We start from the raw sequence: 20,899 nt of genomic DNA, 5'->3' as shown, positions 1-20,899 counted from the left end.
TTACACAAGGTTGCCTTAAAGATTCTCTGCATTCCCTTTAGATTGAATGCCTCTTTCTTCTGGAGTGCCTCATTTTGGCTCACTGCAACCTCCGCCTCCTGGATTCAAGCGATTCTCCTGCCTCAGCCTCCCAAGTAGCTAGGATTACAGGTGCCCAGCTAATTTTTGTGTCTTTAGTAGAGACGGGGTTTCACCATATTGACCTGGTGGGTCTTGAATTCCTGACCTCACATGATCCGTCTCCCTTGGCCCCCCAAAAGGCTGAGATTACAGGCATGAGCCACCACACCCAGCCGAATGCCCTTTTTACAAATTAAGTGAAATGTATTTTTGATTTCCTTCTAAAATAAACCAAAACAAACTGAAACACCACCTTAACTCGTCACTTAGCATTTTCAGATTAGCTCTGAAACTTAATGCATCTGTAGAATTAAGAGACCTTTGGTACCTCCCTATATCATATGTTTTTGCATAGATTTAAACCTTTTTTTTTTTTTTAAACCGTGATAGGGTCAGGCTAGAGTACAGTGGCATAATCACAGATCACTGCAACCTCTATTTCCCCAGCTCAAGCAATCCTCCCACCTTATCTTCTCCCAAGTAGCCTCCTGGACTATAGGCACACACCGCCATGCCCAGCTCACTTATTTTTTGTACAGACAGGGTCTCACTATGTTGTCCAGGCTGGTCTCAAACTCCTGGGATCAAGCAGTCCTCCCACTTTAAATCTAGGCTGAATGTGGTAGCTCACACCTATAATTCCAGTGCTTTGGGAAGCGCAGCCACATTCAGCCTAGATTTAAACTTTTGATCTTTGTGTTAAATTTGAATCCATGAATTTTAAAAGAAAGAAAAATACTATTCTACCAGACAATAGAGCTGTTATTACTTTAATAAAGACTGTTATTTCATCTTCATAAGTATTAGACATAAAACCAGCTGTTTTTAGACACTTGCGTATTTAATTCCAGCTAGAAAAACCAGATTGTACAAATAAATTTTCAGATAAGAAACATGAGAATGAAATATCCCAAAATGCCACATTTCTCCCTTGAGTGTTGTAATTAAATATGAACAGTTATAAGCAATAAACTAAAGAAAAAGAGAATTACTAGCTGCAGCAGTTTTTTAAATCATAAGAACCAAAATTCATTCTCCCTGCTGTTTTAAGATATAATACCTGTCTTCACAGTGAGTGACCTGTTTAAGTGTGTTCACAGATAGGATTATTTGATTCCCACAGTGACCACTATTTTACAGTTTAATAAACTGCAGTAAGTCCTTATTTAATGTCATCAGTAGGTTCCTGGAAACTGACTTTAAGCAAAAGGATGTATAATTAAATCAGTTTTACCATAGGCTGACTGAAATAAACAAGAGTTCCTACAGCATTTTTCCAGTCACAAAAATTTCACAAACTTCTAAATTAAGAGGTTATTTAGAACACTTCTAATAGTAAAGGCTGAAGTAGCACTTGTAATATTAAATATTGAAATAAATGTAAGCTATACATACATTTAAGAAAGTTTGATAAAAACAAGTAAGATAATTATTAATCATAGTATTCGAGTTCAGTTATTCCAGGGTTGCCCCTGGCCAGAGCCTATCCTGGCAGCTCAGGGCACAAGATGGGAATCAGCCCCTGTGTAGGACGCCATCCCATTACCCGGACACTCACACACACCCACATTTACTTTCACTGGGACCATGTGAACACACCAGTGGACCTAACAGGCACACTCTGGGATGTCAGAGGAAACTGGGGTTCCCAGAGAAAACCCATGCAGACATGGCTCACCCAGACAGTAGCCCTGGCTGGGAATTGGAATTTTTTCTTATCAGTGTCATAATGAAAGGACATTGAATAAAACAGTGTTATTCAAGGACCTGCCCTACTTCTGATTACATGCTTATTACTTCTAAAAGAAATGTAGGCCTTATGATAATTCTTAGAATAATGTTGCTGCTTTTGGTTTTGAGAATGTATAATTCTTAATGTTGCTGGTTTGGGTTTCAAGAATGTATTTGGCATTTTGTTGCACCAACATGCATTATTCTTAAGATTAGATGCTCTAAATAAACTTTTTAGGTCCTCTTAATTAACTTGATAGTCGTGTTCTTTTTGGAAACCACTTGACCTGGGGGGGAGTATATATATTTAAATATATATATATATAAAATATATAAATATGTGTGTGTGTGTGTGTGTGTGTGTGTGTATTAGTGAAAGTTCATTGGATAAAATGCTTCCCTTGTTATTTGAATAAGAAAAGATCATTGTACAATTAAGTTACTATAATGTCTAGATCACTGGCTGCTTAGGTTAAAGCCACTGGTCTAGATGTTTGCATCATTTTACTTATTTACAGAATTTGAAACTTAAAACCATACATTTTCAGTAAAATACTCAGTTCAGTTCCTCCAGAATCTTGGCAAAGTATTTTATCTGTTAAATTGTTCTGTGATTGCTTTAGTATCAACTGCATTCTTAGATAATAAAATCTAAATTTTTGAGAATTTACATTTTAAAACTTTGTTTTCAAGTTTCTAAGCATTTTGAAGTATATACTTTAGTTTTGGGAAAATGTCACCTATGTAATAAGAGAGAAGTAAATTCTGGAAACCAGAAGTTCTGGTTTTGGTTACTTCACTATCCCCTTAAATATTGATTCCTAAAAGTCTTTTCATTCCCTGCGTCCTCTCATAATGTCATCATCTGTTCCTCCATCTATTTTGGTCAGCTGCATTGCTGTAAGCTATTTGAGTTTTAATTGGTACCAATCTAGGGCTTCCTCAGAAGAGATTCTCTTTCATCAGCCTGGAGTAGCAACCCCAGAAATTACCATTCCAAGAACTTAATTAGATCATGTCAGATCCAAAACAAGCAAACACCCTTGGGGGTGCAAGTACCCATGGATGGTAGCTGCCTTAACACATAGGAAACCCCCAATTCCCTGGTGTCCAAGGTCTAGGAGATAATTTAGAACTGCATTATTCAATTGTTGGCCACTGCTAAAAGAGAGCTAACTCCAAGAGAGCCCACATCCATCCTGGATTTAACAGGGTTGGGTTAACCCTAAAAGAGTTGATTCCATTGGCATGGAGCACCATTTGTCACAGCACATTAGGCTTCCTATGAGTCACTGCTCTTATCTTTTTCCTTCTCTTTTGCCACGTATCCATCCTGTCTCCAAAACCTCTTTCTGTTTGATGCATATGTCTTGCTTCTATTCATTATCCAGTTTCTGCAGCCAAGTATCTCATCATTTCTACCTCAGTAACCTACTTCTCCCTCTAGCATCACATTGTACACTCAGTCCTTTATGCCTCTTCTAAAGTAATTTTTTCTGCCAGCTAATTCAGTGCTGTCACAGTTTTCATCGAAAGTCTATAATGGTTGACCATTACCATCAGTGGTACTCAGAATTTCATGACCATTTGTCAGGCTGGCCTATACTGCATCATCCAGCCACCTGACACTATCAATCAGCATAATACAGCAAATGTTGCTAAGCTGACTTAAAGTTTACTTCAGCCAGGTTTTCACTCCCACTTCTGTGTCTGCCCCTTGTTCTTTTGTTAGAATCCTTCTTCCCAAATCTTACAGGATTCTTTCCCAAGACTCTGTAATGTCGGCTTTCATATTCATTGTTACTTAGTGTACTTACAGCTTGTAAATGCATTATAATGTTAAAACTTTTTAGTTTTCTTCTGGGTTTAATTCAAGTTAATTGTCTTATAAATCGTACATTTTAATGTGTATGTCAGTGTGTGTCTATTATTATTCAAGATATATGTTTTATGATTCCTAGTAGCCCACAGGTAGGTCTTCAATAAATATCCACCTTGGACTACACACCTAATTTGTCTGGTGCATTATACCTTTCTTTTGTCTACTTTTGGTGGTGATAGAATCTACCTTAGAGGGTTGTTATAAGGATAAGGAGGAAAATACTTATTCAGAGTTCCTAGTACAGAGCCTGACAAATAGTAGATGCTCCAGAAACGGTCATTTTTATTTTTAATGTAGATACTATGTCTTAAGGGGAAAAAATGGTTTTTACACTGACACTGTACTGCATTAAAAGCTGTTTTTCTATTTCTAGGTTGAATATATTTCAGGAAAGGTTTTTTTCACCACCTGTTCCGATTTGAATATGTTGAAGGAATTAAAATCTGCAGAAAGATTGTTTTTGCTGATTAAAAAGCAGTTTCCACTTATTGTTTCTTCTGTAAGTAAAGGTATGGCATATGCATATGCGTGTTTCTTTTACCCACACGATACATCGTACTCCAATATTTTTTCTGCTTGATAATTGATATGTAGCCATTTTACACTTTAATATTCATTGGTACATGTGGGATCATCAATTATGTATTTTTCTGTATTTCCTGAATATTATCACCGGATTGTAGAATATTTATTCTCTTTGCAACCTGCCTGCTGCCTTTTTTATGAGATTTTAATGCCTTAAGCCACATTTCTTCTTTGAGAATTATGATCAGGTATCTTCTCTAGAGGTATATATGGTCAATTGCACTTATTTTGATTTAGAAATATTTAATAATCCAAAATGCATTATTTTACTGGTAAATCAGTGAAAATTGCCACCTTGTAAATTTTAACTATGTTATATAATTGGCTTTTCTATTTCTGGGACCTTAAATGTTTTCAATAAACTTATGCCCACTTATCAAGCATTAGAGGTAAAGAGAGCATTAGAGATTATTTGTCCACTCTCTAAATTTTATAAATATGCTGCTAAAACAATGTATGGATCTTTATAAAAGCAGCAAAAAAATGGTCAGACACTGCAGGATTAAACACTGCCGTAAACTTCAATTTGAATTACATAAGAGATCATGTAATAACTATAATAAACTATTTTAAAAAGATGCAAATGGCAAGAAATCAAGACCATGCAGAAAAAATTGCTTTAAAGCAAATCCCAAAGTATTATACTGTGGGGTCCATATAATTTCTCCCAGTACTCTACACACATTCATCTTTAAGGACTATAGTAATAATTTCTGGATCATCTTGATGACCCTGGTTCATCAAGAAAAGATTACAAGAAAAGATTAAACTTTGCTGAGCATATTGGCAGTATGCTAAGCTGTAAATGTGTTTTGCATCCAAAGTGTTAACTCTATGGAAACTCATTATAATATACTTACTAATATTATGTGGGCTAAAATGTAACAGGCCCAAGATTCAGCTCCTCTGTTTCTGAGCTGTGTTTTTCAATTTATTCTTTTCTTATATACACTTAATTTTTATAGGCAAGATTATAATTATTTCAAAAATTGATATACATTCTAGGTCTATGTATATATTGAAGATATATGTATATATATATTACCATAACACAAATAATCTTTCGAGAGTACTATATGGTAATTCTGTAGGAATTTTAACACAATGTGGATGCTACCTATGCAACGTAAGAATGAACTTTATTCTGCACAATTTTCTTATGGTAAATGGAATGTAAATTCCAAATGAAAGTGAAGTTATTCATATAGCAATTTAATAAAACTTAATTCAAAGAAATAAAGGTAATAGAATTTGGAAGTGATGAATGTAACATAGTTTTTAAAGCTTCAATATAGGATCAACAAGATTTTCTTCATTTAGGAAAAATATTTAATGAAATGCAAAGACTTATAAATGAAGATCCAGGAAGTTGGTTGAATGCCATTTCAATTTGGAAAAATCTTCTTGAACTTAATGCAAAAAAGGAAAAACTTTCTCAGAGAGATGATAACCAACTGAAAAGAAAAGTGGGAGAAAATGAAATCATCATTGCAAAGAAATTAAAAATAGAACAAATGCAAAAGATAGAAGAGAATAGGGACTGCCAGCTGGGAAAACAAATAGAAGAACAAACTCTGGAGCAAAGAGATTTTACCACTAAAAGAGAAAACTTTCAAGAAGGATTTCAGAATGACACAGAGATAGCAACTGATACTCGTAATCAGAATGACTTGACTTTCAGAGTATCTTGTCGCTGCAGTGGAACTGTTGGAAAGGCCTTCACTGCACAGGTATGCTTGCCTCCCAAAGTGGGGTCCCTTTTTTTTTTTTTTTTTTTTTTTTTTGAGATGAGTCTCAATTTGTCATCCAGGCTGGAATGCAGTGGCACAGTCTGGCCCACTGCAACCTTCACCTCCTGGGATCAAGCGATCCTCCTGCCTCAGTCTCCTGAGTAGCTGGGATCACAGGTATGTACACCACACCTAGCTAATTTTTGTATCTTTAGTAGAGACAGGGTTTCACCATGTTGGCCAGGCTGGTCTTGAACTCCTGACCTTAAGTGATCCGCCCATCTCGGCCTCCCAAAGTGCTGGGATTATAGGCATGAGTGACCGTACCTGGCCTGGGGGCCCCATTTTTTTAAAGGATTAATTATTCTCTCTTTAGATTTAAAATGAGATGCAAACCTCTCACAGAACAAATCACTGGGCCCAGACAATTAGTTCTTATGGAATTAAATCTCTTTAAAAATACATTTCAATTTGACCTCAGATGTTTAAGAGGAGTGGTATGCCATACCAAGTATGACCTTCTTATACTCTCTGCCTAAAAATTTCCTTAAATTTACAGATGTCCTTTGTATTTGGAAATCCTGATTCCATAATCCTCAACTTTTGGGGTTGCTCTTCAGTTCAGCTTTGTGCTTATTCAGTGGCTACTCTGCACATGTCCTGTACATGGGATTGTCACCAGGACCTAGACTGCAAATGCATGTGAGGTCTCAGCAATGTACAGAAGAGCGAACACCACAAACTGTTGCCATCACTAAACCTCATCATTTGGCCCTTACAAAGTTCAGTGATGTTGAAGTGCATTGGTCTGAATATTTTATCAACCTTAAAATCAGTCAGACCCTAAAGGGTGAATCTAATGATACTAATCTGGTAATTTTTAAACATAGAGGCTTATAGTAGCTGAATAGTTAATCTTTCAGCTTGCATCTGTTTCCTGAAACCCAGATGACCATATTTATATCATAATCTAGTTCTTTCATATTCCTAAAATTACAAGAATAGAGATTATCCATGAGTAGATGTTAATGCCATGGAGTATACTGGGGACTAGGGCAGGTAAAATGCAGCCTTTCTGCCTTAAATAGAAAATACTTTAGCATACGATTTTAATGTCAGAACTCTAAATTACCATCAGATAGTCTGACTTGATTTTCCTATAGGCTATTCAGTTAGTTCTGCTTACATTTACACTTAATGAAAAATTTTTAGTTTTCTTTTCTTTAACTTGCTACTTTTCCAGGAGGTAGGAAAAGTAATTGGAATTGCTCTTATGAAACACTTTGGATGGAAAGCAGATTTGAGGAATCCAAAATTAGAGGTAATGAGTATTTGTTTTGTTTTATATACATGTAACCTAATTCTTTAAGGACAGTGCCCTGTATTCTTATCCTACTTTTCCATTTTATTTTACAGTTGTAAAAAGTATATCTACAGGGGTCCAGCAGTCCATTTTTTAAACAGTAGAATAGTACAGATAGTTTTGCTAGTAGTTTTCAATGGAGTTGTCTGGTTACAGTTGAAGAAAAAAACATTTATTTATTATGAGGTGACAGCAATGTTCTCTATAGTCTCTGTAATATACACAATCTACGATTTTAAAAATTTTAGCTAATATTAAAAAAATGTATAACAGTAACAAAAGTTCTGCACAAAATTCAATAGTATGTTAATAGTAGCTTTGTTAGGGTTATGGGATTATGTTTTTCTTTTTATTTTCCAAAATTAATGTAATAAGGTTACACTATTTTTAATTGGAACAAACAAGTATTTGTGTGGGGAAACAAAAATATTCTTTGCTATTTTTTGAAAGCCATCTTAAAGAGTTGACATATAACCAATCATTTTCATGATTCATACATTCATAAATTTATTTATTACTTGTTATGTAGGTTTAAATGGAGTAGTAACTGGACAAATAAATCAGAACATTATGTGTTGTTTCATTGTTAAATTTGCTTTTGTCTGACATTTTTCACTTAAAAAAAAAAAACAGGTATTTATTTTTTATTGTTTGTCATATTTTAACCCCAAGAATGTTTTGACATGCGAGTATCTTTCTCTTATCTGCACCTTTCCAATTCTTTTTTTTTTTGGAGACGGAGTTTCGCTCTTGTTACCCAGGCTGGAGTGCAATGGCGCGATCTCGGCTCACCGCAACCTCCGCCTCCTGGGTTCAGGCAATTCTCCTGCCTCAGCCTCCCACGAGTAGCTGGGATTACAGGCACGCGCCACCATGCCCAGCTAATTTTTTGTAGTTTTAGTAGAGACAGGGTTTCACCATGTTGACCAGGATGGTCTCGATCTGTTGACCTCGTGATCCACCCGCCTCGGCCTCCCAAAGTGCTGGGATTACAAGCATGAGCCACCGCGCCCGGCCACCTTTCCAATTCTTAATCATCTCCTCTCTGGCTTTCTCTTCCCTATTTCCCCAAGTCAATCTCGTTGTCTCAATTATTTTTCTCATAGATTATCTCATAAATAAATACAGCAAATTCAATTCCTATCGGCCATTTAATGCAATTAATAATAGCTTTTATGGATAGAAATAACATAAAACAAGATTAGCAACACAAAAATCACATGCAGTAAAATTTGTGACTATAAAATTGACAGAAGAATCAAATCTCAACAAATTTTCTTCTGTAAAATTGACAGGAAAACATTTTTTAGTGGGAAAAACTATTCTTAATAACATTTGATATGTAAATGTGTCATATATTTAGAACAAATTATCAATAGAATTCTAATAAATAATTTTGCTAAAATGCATAATATATAAAATTGGGAGGTTTAGTTGTGATGTATCAGTTAATCAAGTAATTAAATTGACCAAATGGAATTACTCCAATTAAGTCTTTTCTTGAAGAAGTTGATGAATATTGAGATAATTCTGATTAAGTTGCTAATATTTAAAGTTATCTTGCTTGGGGTGAGAGTATCAGGAACCAAATGTTCTTGAGGTCCAAAACAGCATTTAAAATATTCTGTAAACTTTATCAGACTATGAAACTGTGAAAGAGTCTAGCTTTTAAAATTTATGTGGGCTACTAATTATAACTTGGGGCATTTAAATATTCTTCATGACCTAATAGAAGAAAGAATGAAGAGAGACAGAAACTTACTTGTAGAGAAAAGACACCCTTACTGCCATACATTTGGCCTAAACAAAGTTTTCTGTTACCCTGAAAGTATTTGCGGCCTCCGATAGCCCTGTGTGGCCTCGCATCCTATTTGAGGTAGAATTAGGGTGCATTTAGGAAATCTTCTGTAACACAGAATACTGAAAAGTCTGGTCCGGTTATAATTCCGAGAACCTCCGGTAAGAAAAATTGATTCTGAGTTATTTATAGCATGATTCTCATGTATAACAAACTGACCTCAGAATTTTTCTATGAAATGTACTTAAAATTTAGTTTACTTCTGCTTAAGAAAAAAAGATTATAGAACATTTTTCTAAATATGATGAAGGCGGCCTTGGAGTTTCTTTTTAAAACATAGGTCATATAAATTTAAAATGGAAATTTCAAATTGTCAGTACTTTGGTAATAACGTTTCTTGTTCCATTCTAACTTCTGTGTTTGTTCTTTCAGATCTTTATACATCTAAATGACATTTATTCTGTGGTGGGGATTCCTGTATTCAGGTAGATATTCTAAGCTTCAGGTTTGTCACATAGGACAGATTGTTAAATTATTTACATTTTTTATTTATAGCATGAATGAAGCATTGATATAACAGAGAAGCTTAAAGGCAAAGCATTTTAATTCTTTGCTTAAGACAATAAAGTATTTTCCTGGAACTTAGTGGATGTGATTTGAACTGACCACCAGTTAAAGCTGTGAAATATTTGATCACAGTAATCTACTGATTACATGATTAATACTGAAAATTATATCTAGTTCTATTGTTAAATGATTTTCACAGCCCTGTATCTATACCTAAAAAGTTTTTAGGCTGCCCTACTCCAGTGGCTTTAATTTGAACAATTTTGCCTGTCTGGCTTTTAAAATTCTATGACAATTTTAAAGACAGAAAGGGTGGAGAAAACTAAAAGATGGACATTTTTCAGCAATTATAATAAGTATAATTTTTGGCGGTCACCAAGACAAAAGTAGGAAGCACTAGCAAAACAAGCAAAATATGAAATATATGTATTTTTAAATTTATAGAGTAATTTTTTTATACTTTGACCTCCCAAAAATGAACCTAATTACTTAAAAAATTTACTGAGGAGAGCATCTCACCCCTAGAAGTACTGAGTGTGGTATTAATGTATTTAGATTCTTAACACCAAATAAAATAACTCATTTTTCAATTTTTATATATAAAAATGCTAAATTTTGTCCTCTTGATTTAACTAATATAACCGTATATTAATGTTTTTAAAAGGTATTTGATGATTTAAAATTATTTTAATGCTTACGAGAAACATTCAAGATGTTATGCTGTGGCATTTCAAATAATAATTGATAATGTACCTTAAAGTTTACAAATAAAAGATATGTATCTGAAAATTAAGATATCTTAATTTTGTATGTATCTTAATTAAGATACATATCTTAAGATACAATCTGAGCATTGATTGGAAATGAGGTTCCAGTAGATGCTCTGAGTTTAGTCAGCCTGACTACCGCAGTGTAGGAAGGAAGCCACCTCAGTGATGAATGGTGGCTAAAAGAACAATTTGCTGGGACATGAAAAGGGAGACAGAAGATTTGCACAACAGATAGCATTGGACAAGAGAAGTGACAGTGGCTATCAGAAACTGCAACCTGGTGACCCTAACAACAGAAGAAAGTCAGAAATGATGAAACAAAGTAGAGAGCAGCCATGAAGGTAGAGAATCACATAAAAATTTGTCTCTAAGTTCCGAAAGACATTGTTCATATTTGAGCTGTCCTTTCTTTAAAGGAAAAAAACCGTTTGGATATCAATAGCCCCATGAAGCATTAAGTGCACATAGCTGATGCCACACTGTACACATCACCTAGTACAGTATGGCATAGCAGATAAGAACTATGGACTTAAATTCTATCTTCTCCACAAATGATTGTAACTCTGCAGGTTTGGGCAAATTATCATATTTCTCTGCTACAAAATCAGGAATATAATAGTACCTACTTTATAGCCTTGTCCTTGGGATTAAATGAGATAACCTGTGTGAAAATCTTTGCTACTATTTCTAAGATACACAGTAAGTGTTGAATAAATTTCAACTGTTTTATTTTTCAAATAGTTCAGCAACTGTGAGGAGGGGAGAAGCATTTGCTGGAGTAAGATTAATTCAATTAATTTTGGTCAAAGCATCAATTGTACACTTACTGTATGCCAAGTGTTGTGCTAGACACCCAAAGTTCAAAGACGAATAAGATGAGTGTTAATTTCAAGGAATTCAATCCAGTGGTAGCACAGATATGTGATAAATGCTTGACTAGAGTTAGGAAAGAGAACCTAACTCTGAGGATCTGTAAGCAAAAAGATAAAGGAGTGTTCCTAAGAGGAAACTTGACAGCAATAAGAAAGGGTATGTCACAAGGGGGCAAAAGAAGGAAAGGATATTACAGACAAGGGATCTCTGTGCAAAGGCAGAAGGTACAAGGAAGCTTGATTTACATGGAGGATGGCAGGTAGTTTCAGTGTAGATGGGACAGAGAAATGCATAGGGAGAGTGGTAGAAAATTAGAAGTAAGCCATGAAATGCCTTATAAGTATGTTAAACAGCTTGGATTTTATCTTAGAAGCAATAAGAATTTGAAGCAGAAGAGTGATGTGATCAGATTTGTGATTTTAAAAAAATTACCAAGAAAATTATATTTTTTAATGAAAGAGAAATAAAAAGAGAGAAGGAGAAGATTAAACTCTTGGAGTTAAGAAAATGGCCCTGAATTCAAAAAAATAGTTAAGGAGTCTAGAATAATTTCAGATTTCTGATTTGAACAATTAGTAAATACTGGTATTAGTCACTTGAGATATAAAATGTAGGGAAAGAAAACAGTGTATTCAGTGAAAATGTAGATATTTGAAGATATTCAAGTAGATATTTGAAGTTACAGATCTAGAGTTCAGGTGACAAGTCTAGACTGAAGATGTAGATTATGGTACCCAATTTGTGGATAGTAAGTGACACAAAAAAATGAAGCAATGTATGAAATCCTGGAGAGTGTATTCAGTTTATACTTGTTGACTTTGCACTACTTATCTTCCACATAAAATGTTCAAGCACATAGTTAAAGATCTGGGGTTCAGGTAACGAGTCTAGACTGGAGGTATAGATTAGGATGTCTTTGTCTTGGTGATACAAGGTATATAAGAGAATGAAAAAGAAATGCATATATGTGGAGAAGATGATCAAAAACCACATTTATTTTTGAACCATGTACATTAGCTAGATTCAATAAAAGTAGAGCATTATTTTTGTTTTCAAGGAATTTACTTCTGAACATGCCTTCTTCTGAATAATTTTATTATACTGATATAATGGGGCCCTTTTGTTGAAGTAATGAGATCAGTGTGCCCAGGTTTAAGCAGAACATGAACATTCACTTTTGTCAAATATTAAATAGAGAATTATGTCCCATAAAAACTTCTATTAGCAAAAATATATACATGGTTGTCAAAACTTTGAAAGGTTCTATATAAACTCCCGCTGCTTAGAAGAGCATTTTTTCATGTATATGGACAAAGCTGGTTTTTCATACAGCATCTCCCTTTTTGGTATCTAGAATGCAAACTAATGTGTTTTATAGCAAGATAATTGCTAAACTTACCCTGTAGAATCAAAATTTATTGACCAAAATATTTTATAGCCTTTCCACCGGCTAGTTTACATCCCTGATTCCAAATATATGTATACAGTACTGTTTACAATGTGAATTGTTATTTCTTGAAAAAACCTTATTAAAAAGCCAAACTCCCATGAGTTTGCCAAGTAGAACTTCCTCGTTATAATAGTAAGTATACAATTACACTGTTTATTTTAAAGGAATATGTCATTTAGTTCTAAGATTTTAAGAGGCTTGCAATAAATACAAAAACAGGATAAACTTAAAGTCAAAAAAAGATGAGAAACAAAATAATGAAAGAAATAAGTGTTTAATATTAACATACCTAGAATTCTGTTGAACGTCTTTAAGGAAGGTTTGAAGAACATCATGACTTTATGTAATGTTCATAGAAGACCCCTCTTGGTTCTGGAACAAGCCTAACCCAAAACAAACCAGCACAAATTCTTGACATCACATTTTCATATCTTACCAACAAATTGTAAAAGTGAACTAGAAAAGCTTGGAAAGTTGAAATTTCCAAGGAGATTTATCTTGTTCATTGCATTGGAAGGATAGAAATAATATATGACATTTTGAAATTTTCTATCAGATCTGGAAATATTGATGTGATAGTGGCATTGATGAGGTGGAGGATAAAGTGTGAAGTGATGCGTGCTGGAGACCAGTGAACTCATTTGGAGATGTCTCCTTTAGCCCATCATTCAGTAAATTATTTTAGACAATGCAATGTCATGCTTCGTTTCATCTTTTGGGAAAGATGCAAATAACCAAAAAGCAAACCTTCAAAAGGGACTTTTTATAGCAAACAGATTTTAAGGGTTAGCATCCATTCAGTTCTACTTCCCATACTACATTCATATCACAAAATAGCACATTCCCCTTCATGACTTCAGACAGCAAAAAAAAGGTCTACTCTGTATGGGAAGACAGGGAAGTATAAGAAAGATTTTCCTCATGTATAATTACATTTTTATACATTAAATATGTGAGAGTTTAAATTTCAGTTGTTTAAAAATTTACCTTTCTGAAATTCTACCCTGGCTTGGATAGACAAGGTGCCCATTAAAGAAGGTATTTTTGTAATAAGACAAAAACATTCTCTAACTTAGGGAATACTCTCATGTACATTGGATGAGTATGTTTAAATGATTCTCAAACTTGGACAGGTAAACCATTTTTATATCTTGTTGTTTAATGTGTAATAATCTATAATCAGATTCTTTTCTTTGTAGGGTTCCTCTAGCCAGCAGAGCTTACATCAAGACAGCTGGACTGCGATCTACCATAGCGTGGGCAATGGCATCTCTCGCTGACATTAAGGTAAGAAAAATGTTTTTATCTCTGTAAATAGCAAGGTTCTTTTCATAATTAACTTACACAGTCTCTTATTGATGGACATTTGTGTTACTTGCTTTTTCTTAACACTTATTCTTTCATTTCCTTTCTTTTCTTTTGCCATTATACCTACAAACTGCTGCAGTAATGCTTTTACACATTGTTGAACTTCTGAGACTATTTTGGCTCTGAAAAAGCTGGGCCTGTGTCACAGTTAGGAAATGTGGCCTGTAAAGCCTCTGATTCTTAAATTTTAAGTTTTTCTGGGTGACCAAGACCTTGGTCAATTTTTGTAAGTGTTCTATGGACAGAAGATGATTTTATCTTTTAGTGAAGAAATGTTCTCCATTACTTTTACTCACTGTGTGTTTCTCTGCTCCATTCTGAAAGAATTTTTTGAAATCTCATTACATTATTGTATGTGTTGCTTAAAGTTTTTGCATTTTTGTGAGTTGTTGAATTATTCAGCTGCCATGTGGCTTGGTATATACATGTTCATGACTGTCAACACATCATTGTGAATTGTGCCTTTTTGTTACTTAAATCCTCTCTATCTTGATTAAGTTTAAATTTAAGTCTCACTGTCTTACTAATATTTTCACTCCTTTTTGTTTACATCAGCCTAATATTTCTTTGCCATTGCTTTTTTTTCCAACTTTAAATATTTTCTTACAAACACCCAGCTATTTTTACCCGCCTCTGATGGTCTCTCTTTCAGTGAGAGAATTCTGTAAACATTATGACAGATAGACTTGAATATATTCTTCCTACTTTTACTCTGTTCATAACTGCTCACAGTTTGTTTACTTCTCTTACTATCACTAGTTGGATCTAGTTACTTGCTAATCACTACATTGTTCTCCCTGAGGTTAGAGATTTTGCTTCATTGTTCTATTCCATTAAAATCCTTCATTGCAGCTCTATTAACAAACATATATAACTCTATTCTTAATTTAAAACAGAAAATCAACTATTTCCTCTGCCAAGACACACTGTTTTTACCAAGGCACTCTAATGTTCCCCAACTTCCCCTTCTTTCCTGTCATAAGATGAGACCTTTAGAGTACTTTTCTTCCTCTTTTCCCTACAGTGATACCTTTGAACATTTTTACCTTTCTCTCCCAAGCCCCAACTACTAGATAAGCTAAATTATTTATGATGTACCAGAACGTCCCTTGAGCATGTTCTTGTGTTTTGAAAGTTGTTAGCACTTACATTACACAGCCTATTCTTAATCATTAGATAGAATTGCATGTAACACACACACATTTTTGTATACACACACGTAGACATATTGTAATGTGTGTTGCTCTTTTCCATGTCTGTTCTTCTCTTTGTCTTTCCCTGTTTGAGGCCTCTGCTCTGGTTTACTTGTTGCCTGGGTAAAGTCTTGTCTTAGGTGTTTTCCTCAAATGTGATATTTAAATGATACACTGTCTGAATTCCTTTGTATCTTCAAATTTCTTCCTGTTATCCTGGGTATATCTGACTTGGCTGGGTGTAGGAATCCTGAATTGCAGGTCTTTTCTCTCAGATGTCTGTAGATGCTATTTCATTGTCATTTAACTTCTGATGGCACAGATTAGCAGACCATGCCAGCGGGATTTTTCTTTTCCTTCGTAACTACTTGTTTTCTTCGTTTTGGAAACTTGTAAGATGTTCTCTTTAATCTTAAAGCTCAGGAATGTTACCAGAATATGCTTCTGTATAAGTCTTTTCTATTTAGCCCAGACCTTGGTGAGTTACTTCCTGGATTCCCGTTCTAGCCACCACTTACTGGATGGGAAGCTTTGGGCAGGATATTTAACATCTTTATGCCTCGGTTTCTCATTTGCAAGATAAAAAGAGTAGTAATATCTCATGGGATCGTAACAAGATTAAATGAATTAGCATTAATAAAATGATTAGAACAGTGCCTAACATACAGATAGTATCTAAGTATTAGCTGCCATTTTGGTATAATAATTATAACAATTATTATTACCAAAATTATAGTTAATAACTATAATTACTATTTGGAATATATAATTATAAAAATTATTATTTATTTTGACTTCTTCAGCCTAAGCATTCTTTCTTCCATTATTTAATTATTGCTTCAACTATTTAGAGAATTTAACTTTAATCTTCTTTCTTTTTCCTACTTCTGAAATTCCTGTTATAAACATGTTAAGCTTCCTGGCTCTATCCTCCACGTCTCCTATCCCTTTGACATGATTTCCACCACTTTGTATTTTGGCCTTGCATTTTGAGTTATTCTTGAACATTATCTTCCTAATTACAACAAGAGTCACAGAAACATGCTGTATTTTAATTTATTTATATTTTTAGCTTAAAATCATTTTTTTTTAGCTTCAGAAAGGTATGTGTGTCACATTTGAATATCTCAGAAAGCTCTTCTTTTATTCCAATATTGATGTGTGTCCTCCATTAATTAGTAGTTCTGTTTCACTAGGTGTGTGTTCTGATTATTCTGCCTATTTACTCTAAAACTACTGAGGGACCTTCTTCTTTTTTTTTTTTTAGATGTGCCATTGGTTTTTGTTTATGTGTTTTGTTGTAGCTCACCGGGGCTAAAATGTGACTGTTAAGTATTTTAAATGGCCAGAATCCTATAAATGGTGAAAGGCAAATGGATCTCTGGCACCCCAGCCTCAGCAGTGTGAGGAGAATCTGTCAGTCCTGCTGATACACCTAGAGGAAACATCTCTATTCACTGACCTCTCTTTGGGTCCATAGATCTCTGAAGATTAAGCTCTTCCCTAATTATACCAATTCTCCCCTCTAGATTCCACTGCTGTTCTCTATCACTACCGAACCCACAACTGGGAGACCCCGTACAAGTTCCTTTTTCTGAAACTGTGACGGAGCCTAGGGCTTCTCTTAGTGCCAGGTCTTCTCTTGCCTCCAGGTCTGAGCATCACTTGGCTCAGCAGAAACAAATAGCTTAGAGTTGAGAGTGGAGGATGGAGCCTCTTTCAGATTACCAGGTACCAAGAACCCATGATTTTCTTTTTTTGTTGGATTTAAATCTTTAGTTCAGATTTTTTCCATATAAAGAAAGAGGTGTGGTTAATTTTTTTTCCCAAACTGCCAGTGGTTTCACCAGCGTTTGTATTTAAATATAAACTTACATAATCACCTACACATTTGAAATGTTACCTTTGTTTTGATATAAACATGTTTTTCAGAAAAGTCAAAGGTAAATGATCAAAAATATCCAAAGATAATGCTCAATAAAACGTTTTCTTACTGTGAATTTGCCCTGGGACTACAAAAAGTAGGAAATGTCTCTCTAAATGTGACCACTGGCAAAGGAGGTCTGTTAAAGAACCTGGGAAGTGGCACAGTAGAGTTTCTTTTGGAGGGAATGTGGTGGTGACCCAAAGTCTAAGTGACCCCAGTATCCAACCTGACCCCTTTCCCTCTTTGGAGCATAGTACCCAGAGCAGACACAGACAGCTCAGCTTGGGTAGGCCAGTGCCACTAAAAATGAAATATAAGAATGGGATGTTGGGTATTTACTATACCCATGTTTTACTATAAACTGTTCTCCTTCCTGTATCATAATAAGGGAAATCAAGTTCTATAAATTTTAATTGTTGTTATAAGTATGCAGAAATACTTCTCTACCTCAGCCTGTGTCTACAGGTGTCATGGCCAGAAAAGGTTCTAAGGTAAAGTAAAGCCACTTAAAGATACTTGAGGTCAGATTATGTCATTGAACACAGACCATGGAAGAGAAGGAGCACAGTGTACGGCACATTTAAGATCCTAATAAAAATGAGTTCTCATACTATTAACAATTTTAAACTAAATTAGTCCTTCTGCTCCTTACTGCCCCTTCATGGGGGAGTCATATGATATTCTCTTTAAAATTTAGTACCAGGGAAAGGTTTCTGTCTCCTGAAGAGCATTTTATTTCTTTCCATTAGGTACCATATGGCTCTGGCTGAAATGACTGTCCACAGAGGACTCTGCTTCCTCTGTGGACATATCAAGTGGTGGATTTTTTTCTCCCCTATCTTGAGTACCACTGGGCCTGAAGTGGGGTACGTTCCTACCTGCTCCTCCTTGCCCCTTCTAGACAATGGTTTTCTTCCTTCTGCCCAGAACCTGACAATGCCTTTGAAGCACATGCCATCAGATCACCCCCATCAAATCTCTAGCTCTCATTCCTATAACAGTACAGGCCATTATCCTGTCATGATTCTTTGGTCTCTGTAACCATTCAGTAACCTGCCTCTTTGTTTCTTGGCTTCCCTATTCATCTGCTGTAGTCACATCCTAGACCTTGTCATACTCAGAAGGGTATCCCTTCCAGAAATCTCAGTTTCTGGAATCTTATTCTTAACCACCTTCTCTTTCCTGTTCACTTTCTTTGCAACCCAAACACAAATCTTTAAACCCACAAGGACCTCTAGTCATTTAACCCGACCCCTGTTGCTTACCACCTGTGTTCATCCATTCTTCACAGCTTGGATTTTTAAAAGTTCTATCAGCTGGGCACAATGGCTCACACCTGTGTTCCCAACATTTTGGGACACTGAGGTGGGTGGATCACAAGGTCAGGAGTTTGAGACCAGCCTGACCAACATGGTGAAACCTCTTCTCTACTAAAATACAAAAATTAGCCAGGCAGGGTGATGCGCGCCTGTAATCCCAGCTACTCAGGAGGCTGAGGCAGGAAAATTGCTTGAACGCAGGAGGTGGAGGCTGCAGTGAGCTGAGATCGTGCCATTGCACTCCAGCTTGGGCGACAGAGCGAGATTCTGTCTCAAAAAAAAATTTTTTTTTATCATTATAGTCATTTCCTTGCCCATACTTTTAACTCTCCCTTCTTGACTTAAATAATAGAATCTGAAGAGAACTTCTGCATGTTCTCCTCACCAAGTCTACCAACATATCCGAATCTATGCCCACATACCCTGTCCCATTGTCATTACAATAAGAGAACTGTCCTGTTCCACTCTAATACCTGTGTACCGGATTTCATTCCCTCTTGTAAACTCAGGGATTTTTCCTTCTATTGGGTCATCCACATCAGCATGTACACCTGCTGAAATGTCTTTCAACTTAAAAAAATAAAAACTCGAGAACAGCCCAAGATGGCCGACTTCGATGATCGTGTGTCAGATGAGGAGAAGGTACGCATAGCTGCTAAGTTCATCACTCATGCACCCCCAGGGGAATTTAATGAAGTATTTAATGATGTTCGGCTACTACTTAATAATGACAATCTCCTCAGGGAAGGGGCAGCACATGCATTTGCGCAGTATAACATGGATCAGTTCACGCCTGTGAAGATAGAAGGATATGAAGATCAGGTCTTAATTACAGAGCATGGTGACCTGGGTAATAGCAGATTTTTAGATCCAAGAAACAAAACTTCATTTAAATTTGATCACCTACGGAAAGAAGCAAGTGACCCCCAGCCAGAAGAAGTTGATGGAGGTTTGAAGTCTTGGAGAGAATCCTGTGACAGTGCTTTAAGAGCCTATGTGAAAGACCATTATTCCAACGGCTTCCGTACTGTTTATGCTAAAACTATTGATGGGCAACAGACTATTATTGCATGTATTGAAAGCCACCAGTTTCAGCCTAAAAACTTCTGGAATGGTCGTTGGAGATCAGAGTGGAAGTTCACCATCACACCACCTACAGCCCAGGTGGTTGGAGTGCTTAAGATTCAGGTTCACTATTATGAAGATGGCAATGTTCAGTTGGTTAGTCATAAAGATGTACAGGATTCACTAACTGTTTCGAATGAAGCCCAAACTGCCAAGGAGTTTATTAAAATCATAGAGAATGCAGAAAACGAGTATCAGACAGCAATTAGTGAAAACTATCAAACAATGTCAGATACCACATTCAAGGCCTTGCGCCGGCAGCTTCCAGTTACCCGCACCAAAATCGACTGGAACAAGATACTCAGCTACAAGATTGGCAAAGAAATGCAGAATGCTTAAAGGCTGAATGTAGAATTCTCCAGTATGTGGAAAGACAAGGATTCAACATGTGGTCATATGATAAATAAGTGATTTATAAACAAGAGTGATATTTTGCTAGGGCTTTCAAAGTTAACCAGTTTTCTAGCCTCATGGAATACTGTTGAACCTATAGCATTGTCTTGATTCTTTTGTGTTCTCTGCCTTGTAATTTTCTGTTATTGCTATATCTACGTGTAAATTTTTTTTTTTTTTTTTTGTTAATTCTGCCACATTTAATGTTGGAGAGAGAAAGATCTATCCTGGAGACATTTTACTGTTTAAAAAAGTTTCCTAGCCATGAAGCCCTGCTACTGATTTACACAAGGTATTACGGTCATTACTTTCTACCCCTATCCTTCCAAGCTCCAAGCACTTCTGGTACTTCAGTGGTTTTTACTGATCCACCAACACCTAAAAAGACTATGCTACAATCTATAGCTAAATAGAAGACACATTCATCCTTCTCCCTCTGACTGCTTTGATCATCATTTATTGCATCTCATAACTGTAATTTTCCAAAGTTTGGATTGGGACTTTTCAGGTCCTTTTTGGAGGGCAAAGGAAGTGCCAGCTTCTCTGGGGAACTTGTTTTTAAATCCAAAGACTTGAACCACATTCCCTGCACAGAACGTGTTTGCTTTTATCCCTTCTTCCATTGTCTCCTTCCCATTTTAGTACCATTGTAGTTATAGACATCTGCATTTTTAGAAGGGTTTTACCCATTTATTTTTTTTAAAC

At 35.6% G+C, this 20,899-nt stretch overlaps 1 protein-coding gene and 1 pseudogene across 10 annotated transcripts in view; both read left to right on the top strand.

The window, feature by feature from the left end:
• THUMPD2 (THUMP domain containing 2) overlaps nucleotides 1-20,899 on the top strand; it is a 47,275-nt gene that overhangs the window by 3,396 nt on the left and 22,980 nt on the right. For 4 of the 9 annotated variants that reach the window (XM_032239398.1, XM_032239396.1, XM_032239404.1 and 1 more), the window contains exons 2-6: nucleotides 4,107-4,242; nucleotides 5,639-6,048; nucleotides 7,292-7,369; nucleotides 9,642-9,694; nucleotides 14,069-14,156. In XM_032239398.1, the coding sequence (XP_032095289.1) occupies nucleotides 4,107-4,242; nucleotides 5,639-6,048; nucleotides 7,292-7,369; nucleotides 9,642-9,694; nucleotides 14,069-14,156 (765 nt within the window). Of the gene's footprint in view, nucleotides 1-41; nucleotides 151-4,106; nucleotides 4,243-5,638; nucleotides 6,049-6,804; nucleotides 6,899-7,291; nucleotides 7,370-9,641; nucleotides 9,695-14,068; nucleotides 14,157-18,106; nucleotides 18,224-20,899 lie in introns of those variants that run through there. The other 5 variants (XR_004257223.1, XM_032239399.1, XM_032239400.1 and 2 more) reach the window with 5 other exon arrangements.
• Nucleotides 19,238-20,480, top strand: LOC116524213 (annotated as a pseudogene). Its single transcript, XR_004257224.1, has one exon. The product of XR_004257224.1 is annotated as an F-actin-capping protein subunit alpha-1 pseudogene (transcript).

Source organism: Sapajus apella, unplaced genomic scaffold (assembly GCF_009761245.1).
Source record: "Sapajus apella isolate SASKATOON/1434 unplaced genomic scaffold, GSC_monkey_1.0 scaffold44, whole genome shotgun sequence".
NCBI classification, from domain to species: Eukaryota; Metazoa; Chordata; class Mammalia; order Primates; family Cebidae; genus Sapajus; species Sapajus apella.
This window is presented reverse-complemented; position numbering and strand designations above follow the sequence as displayed.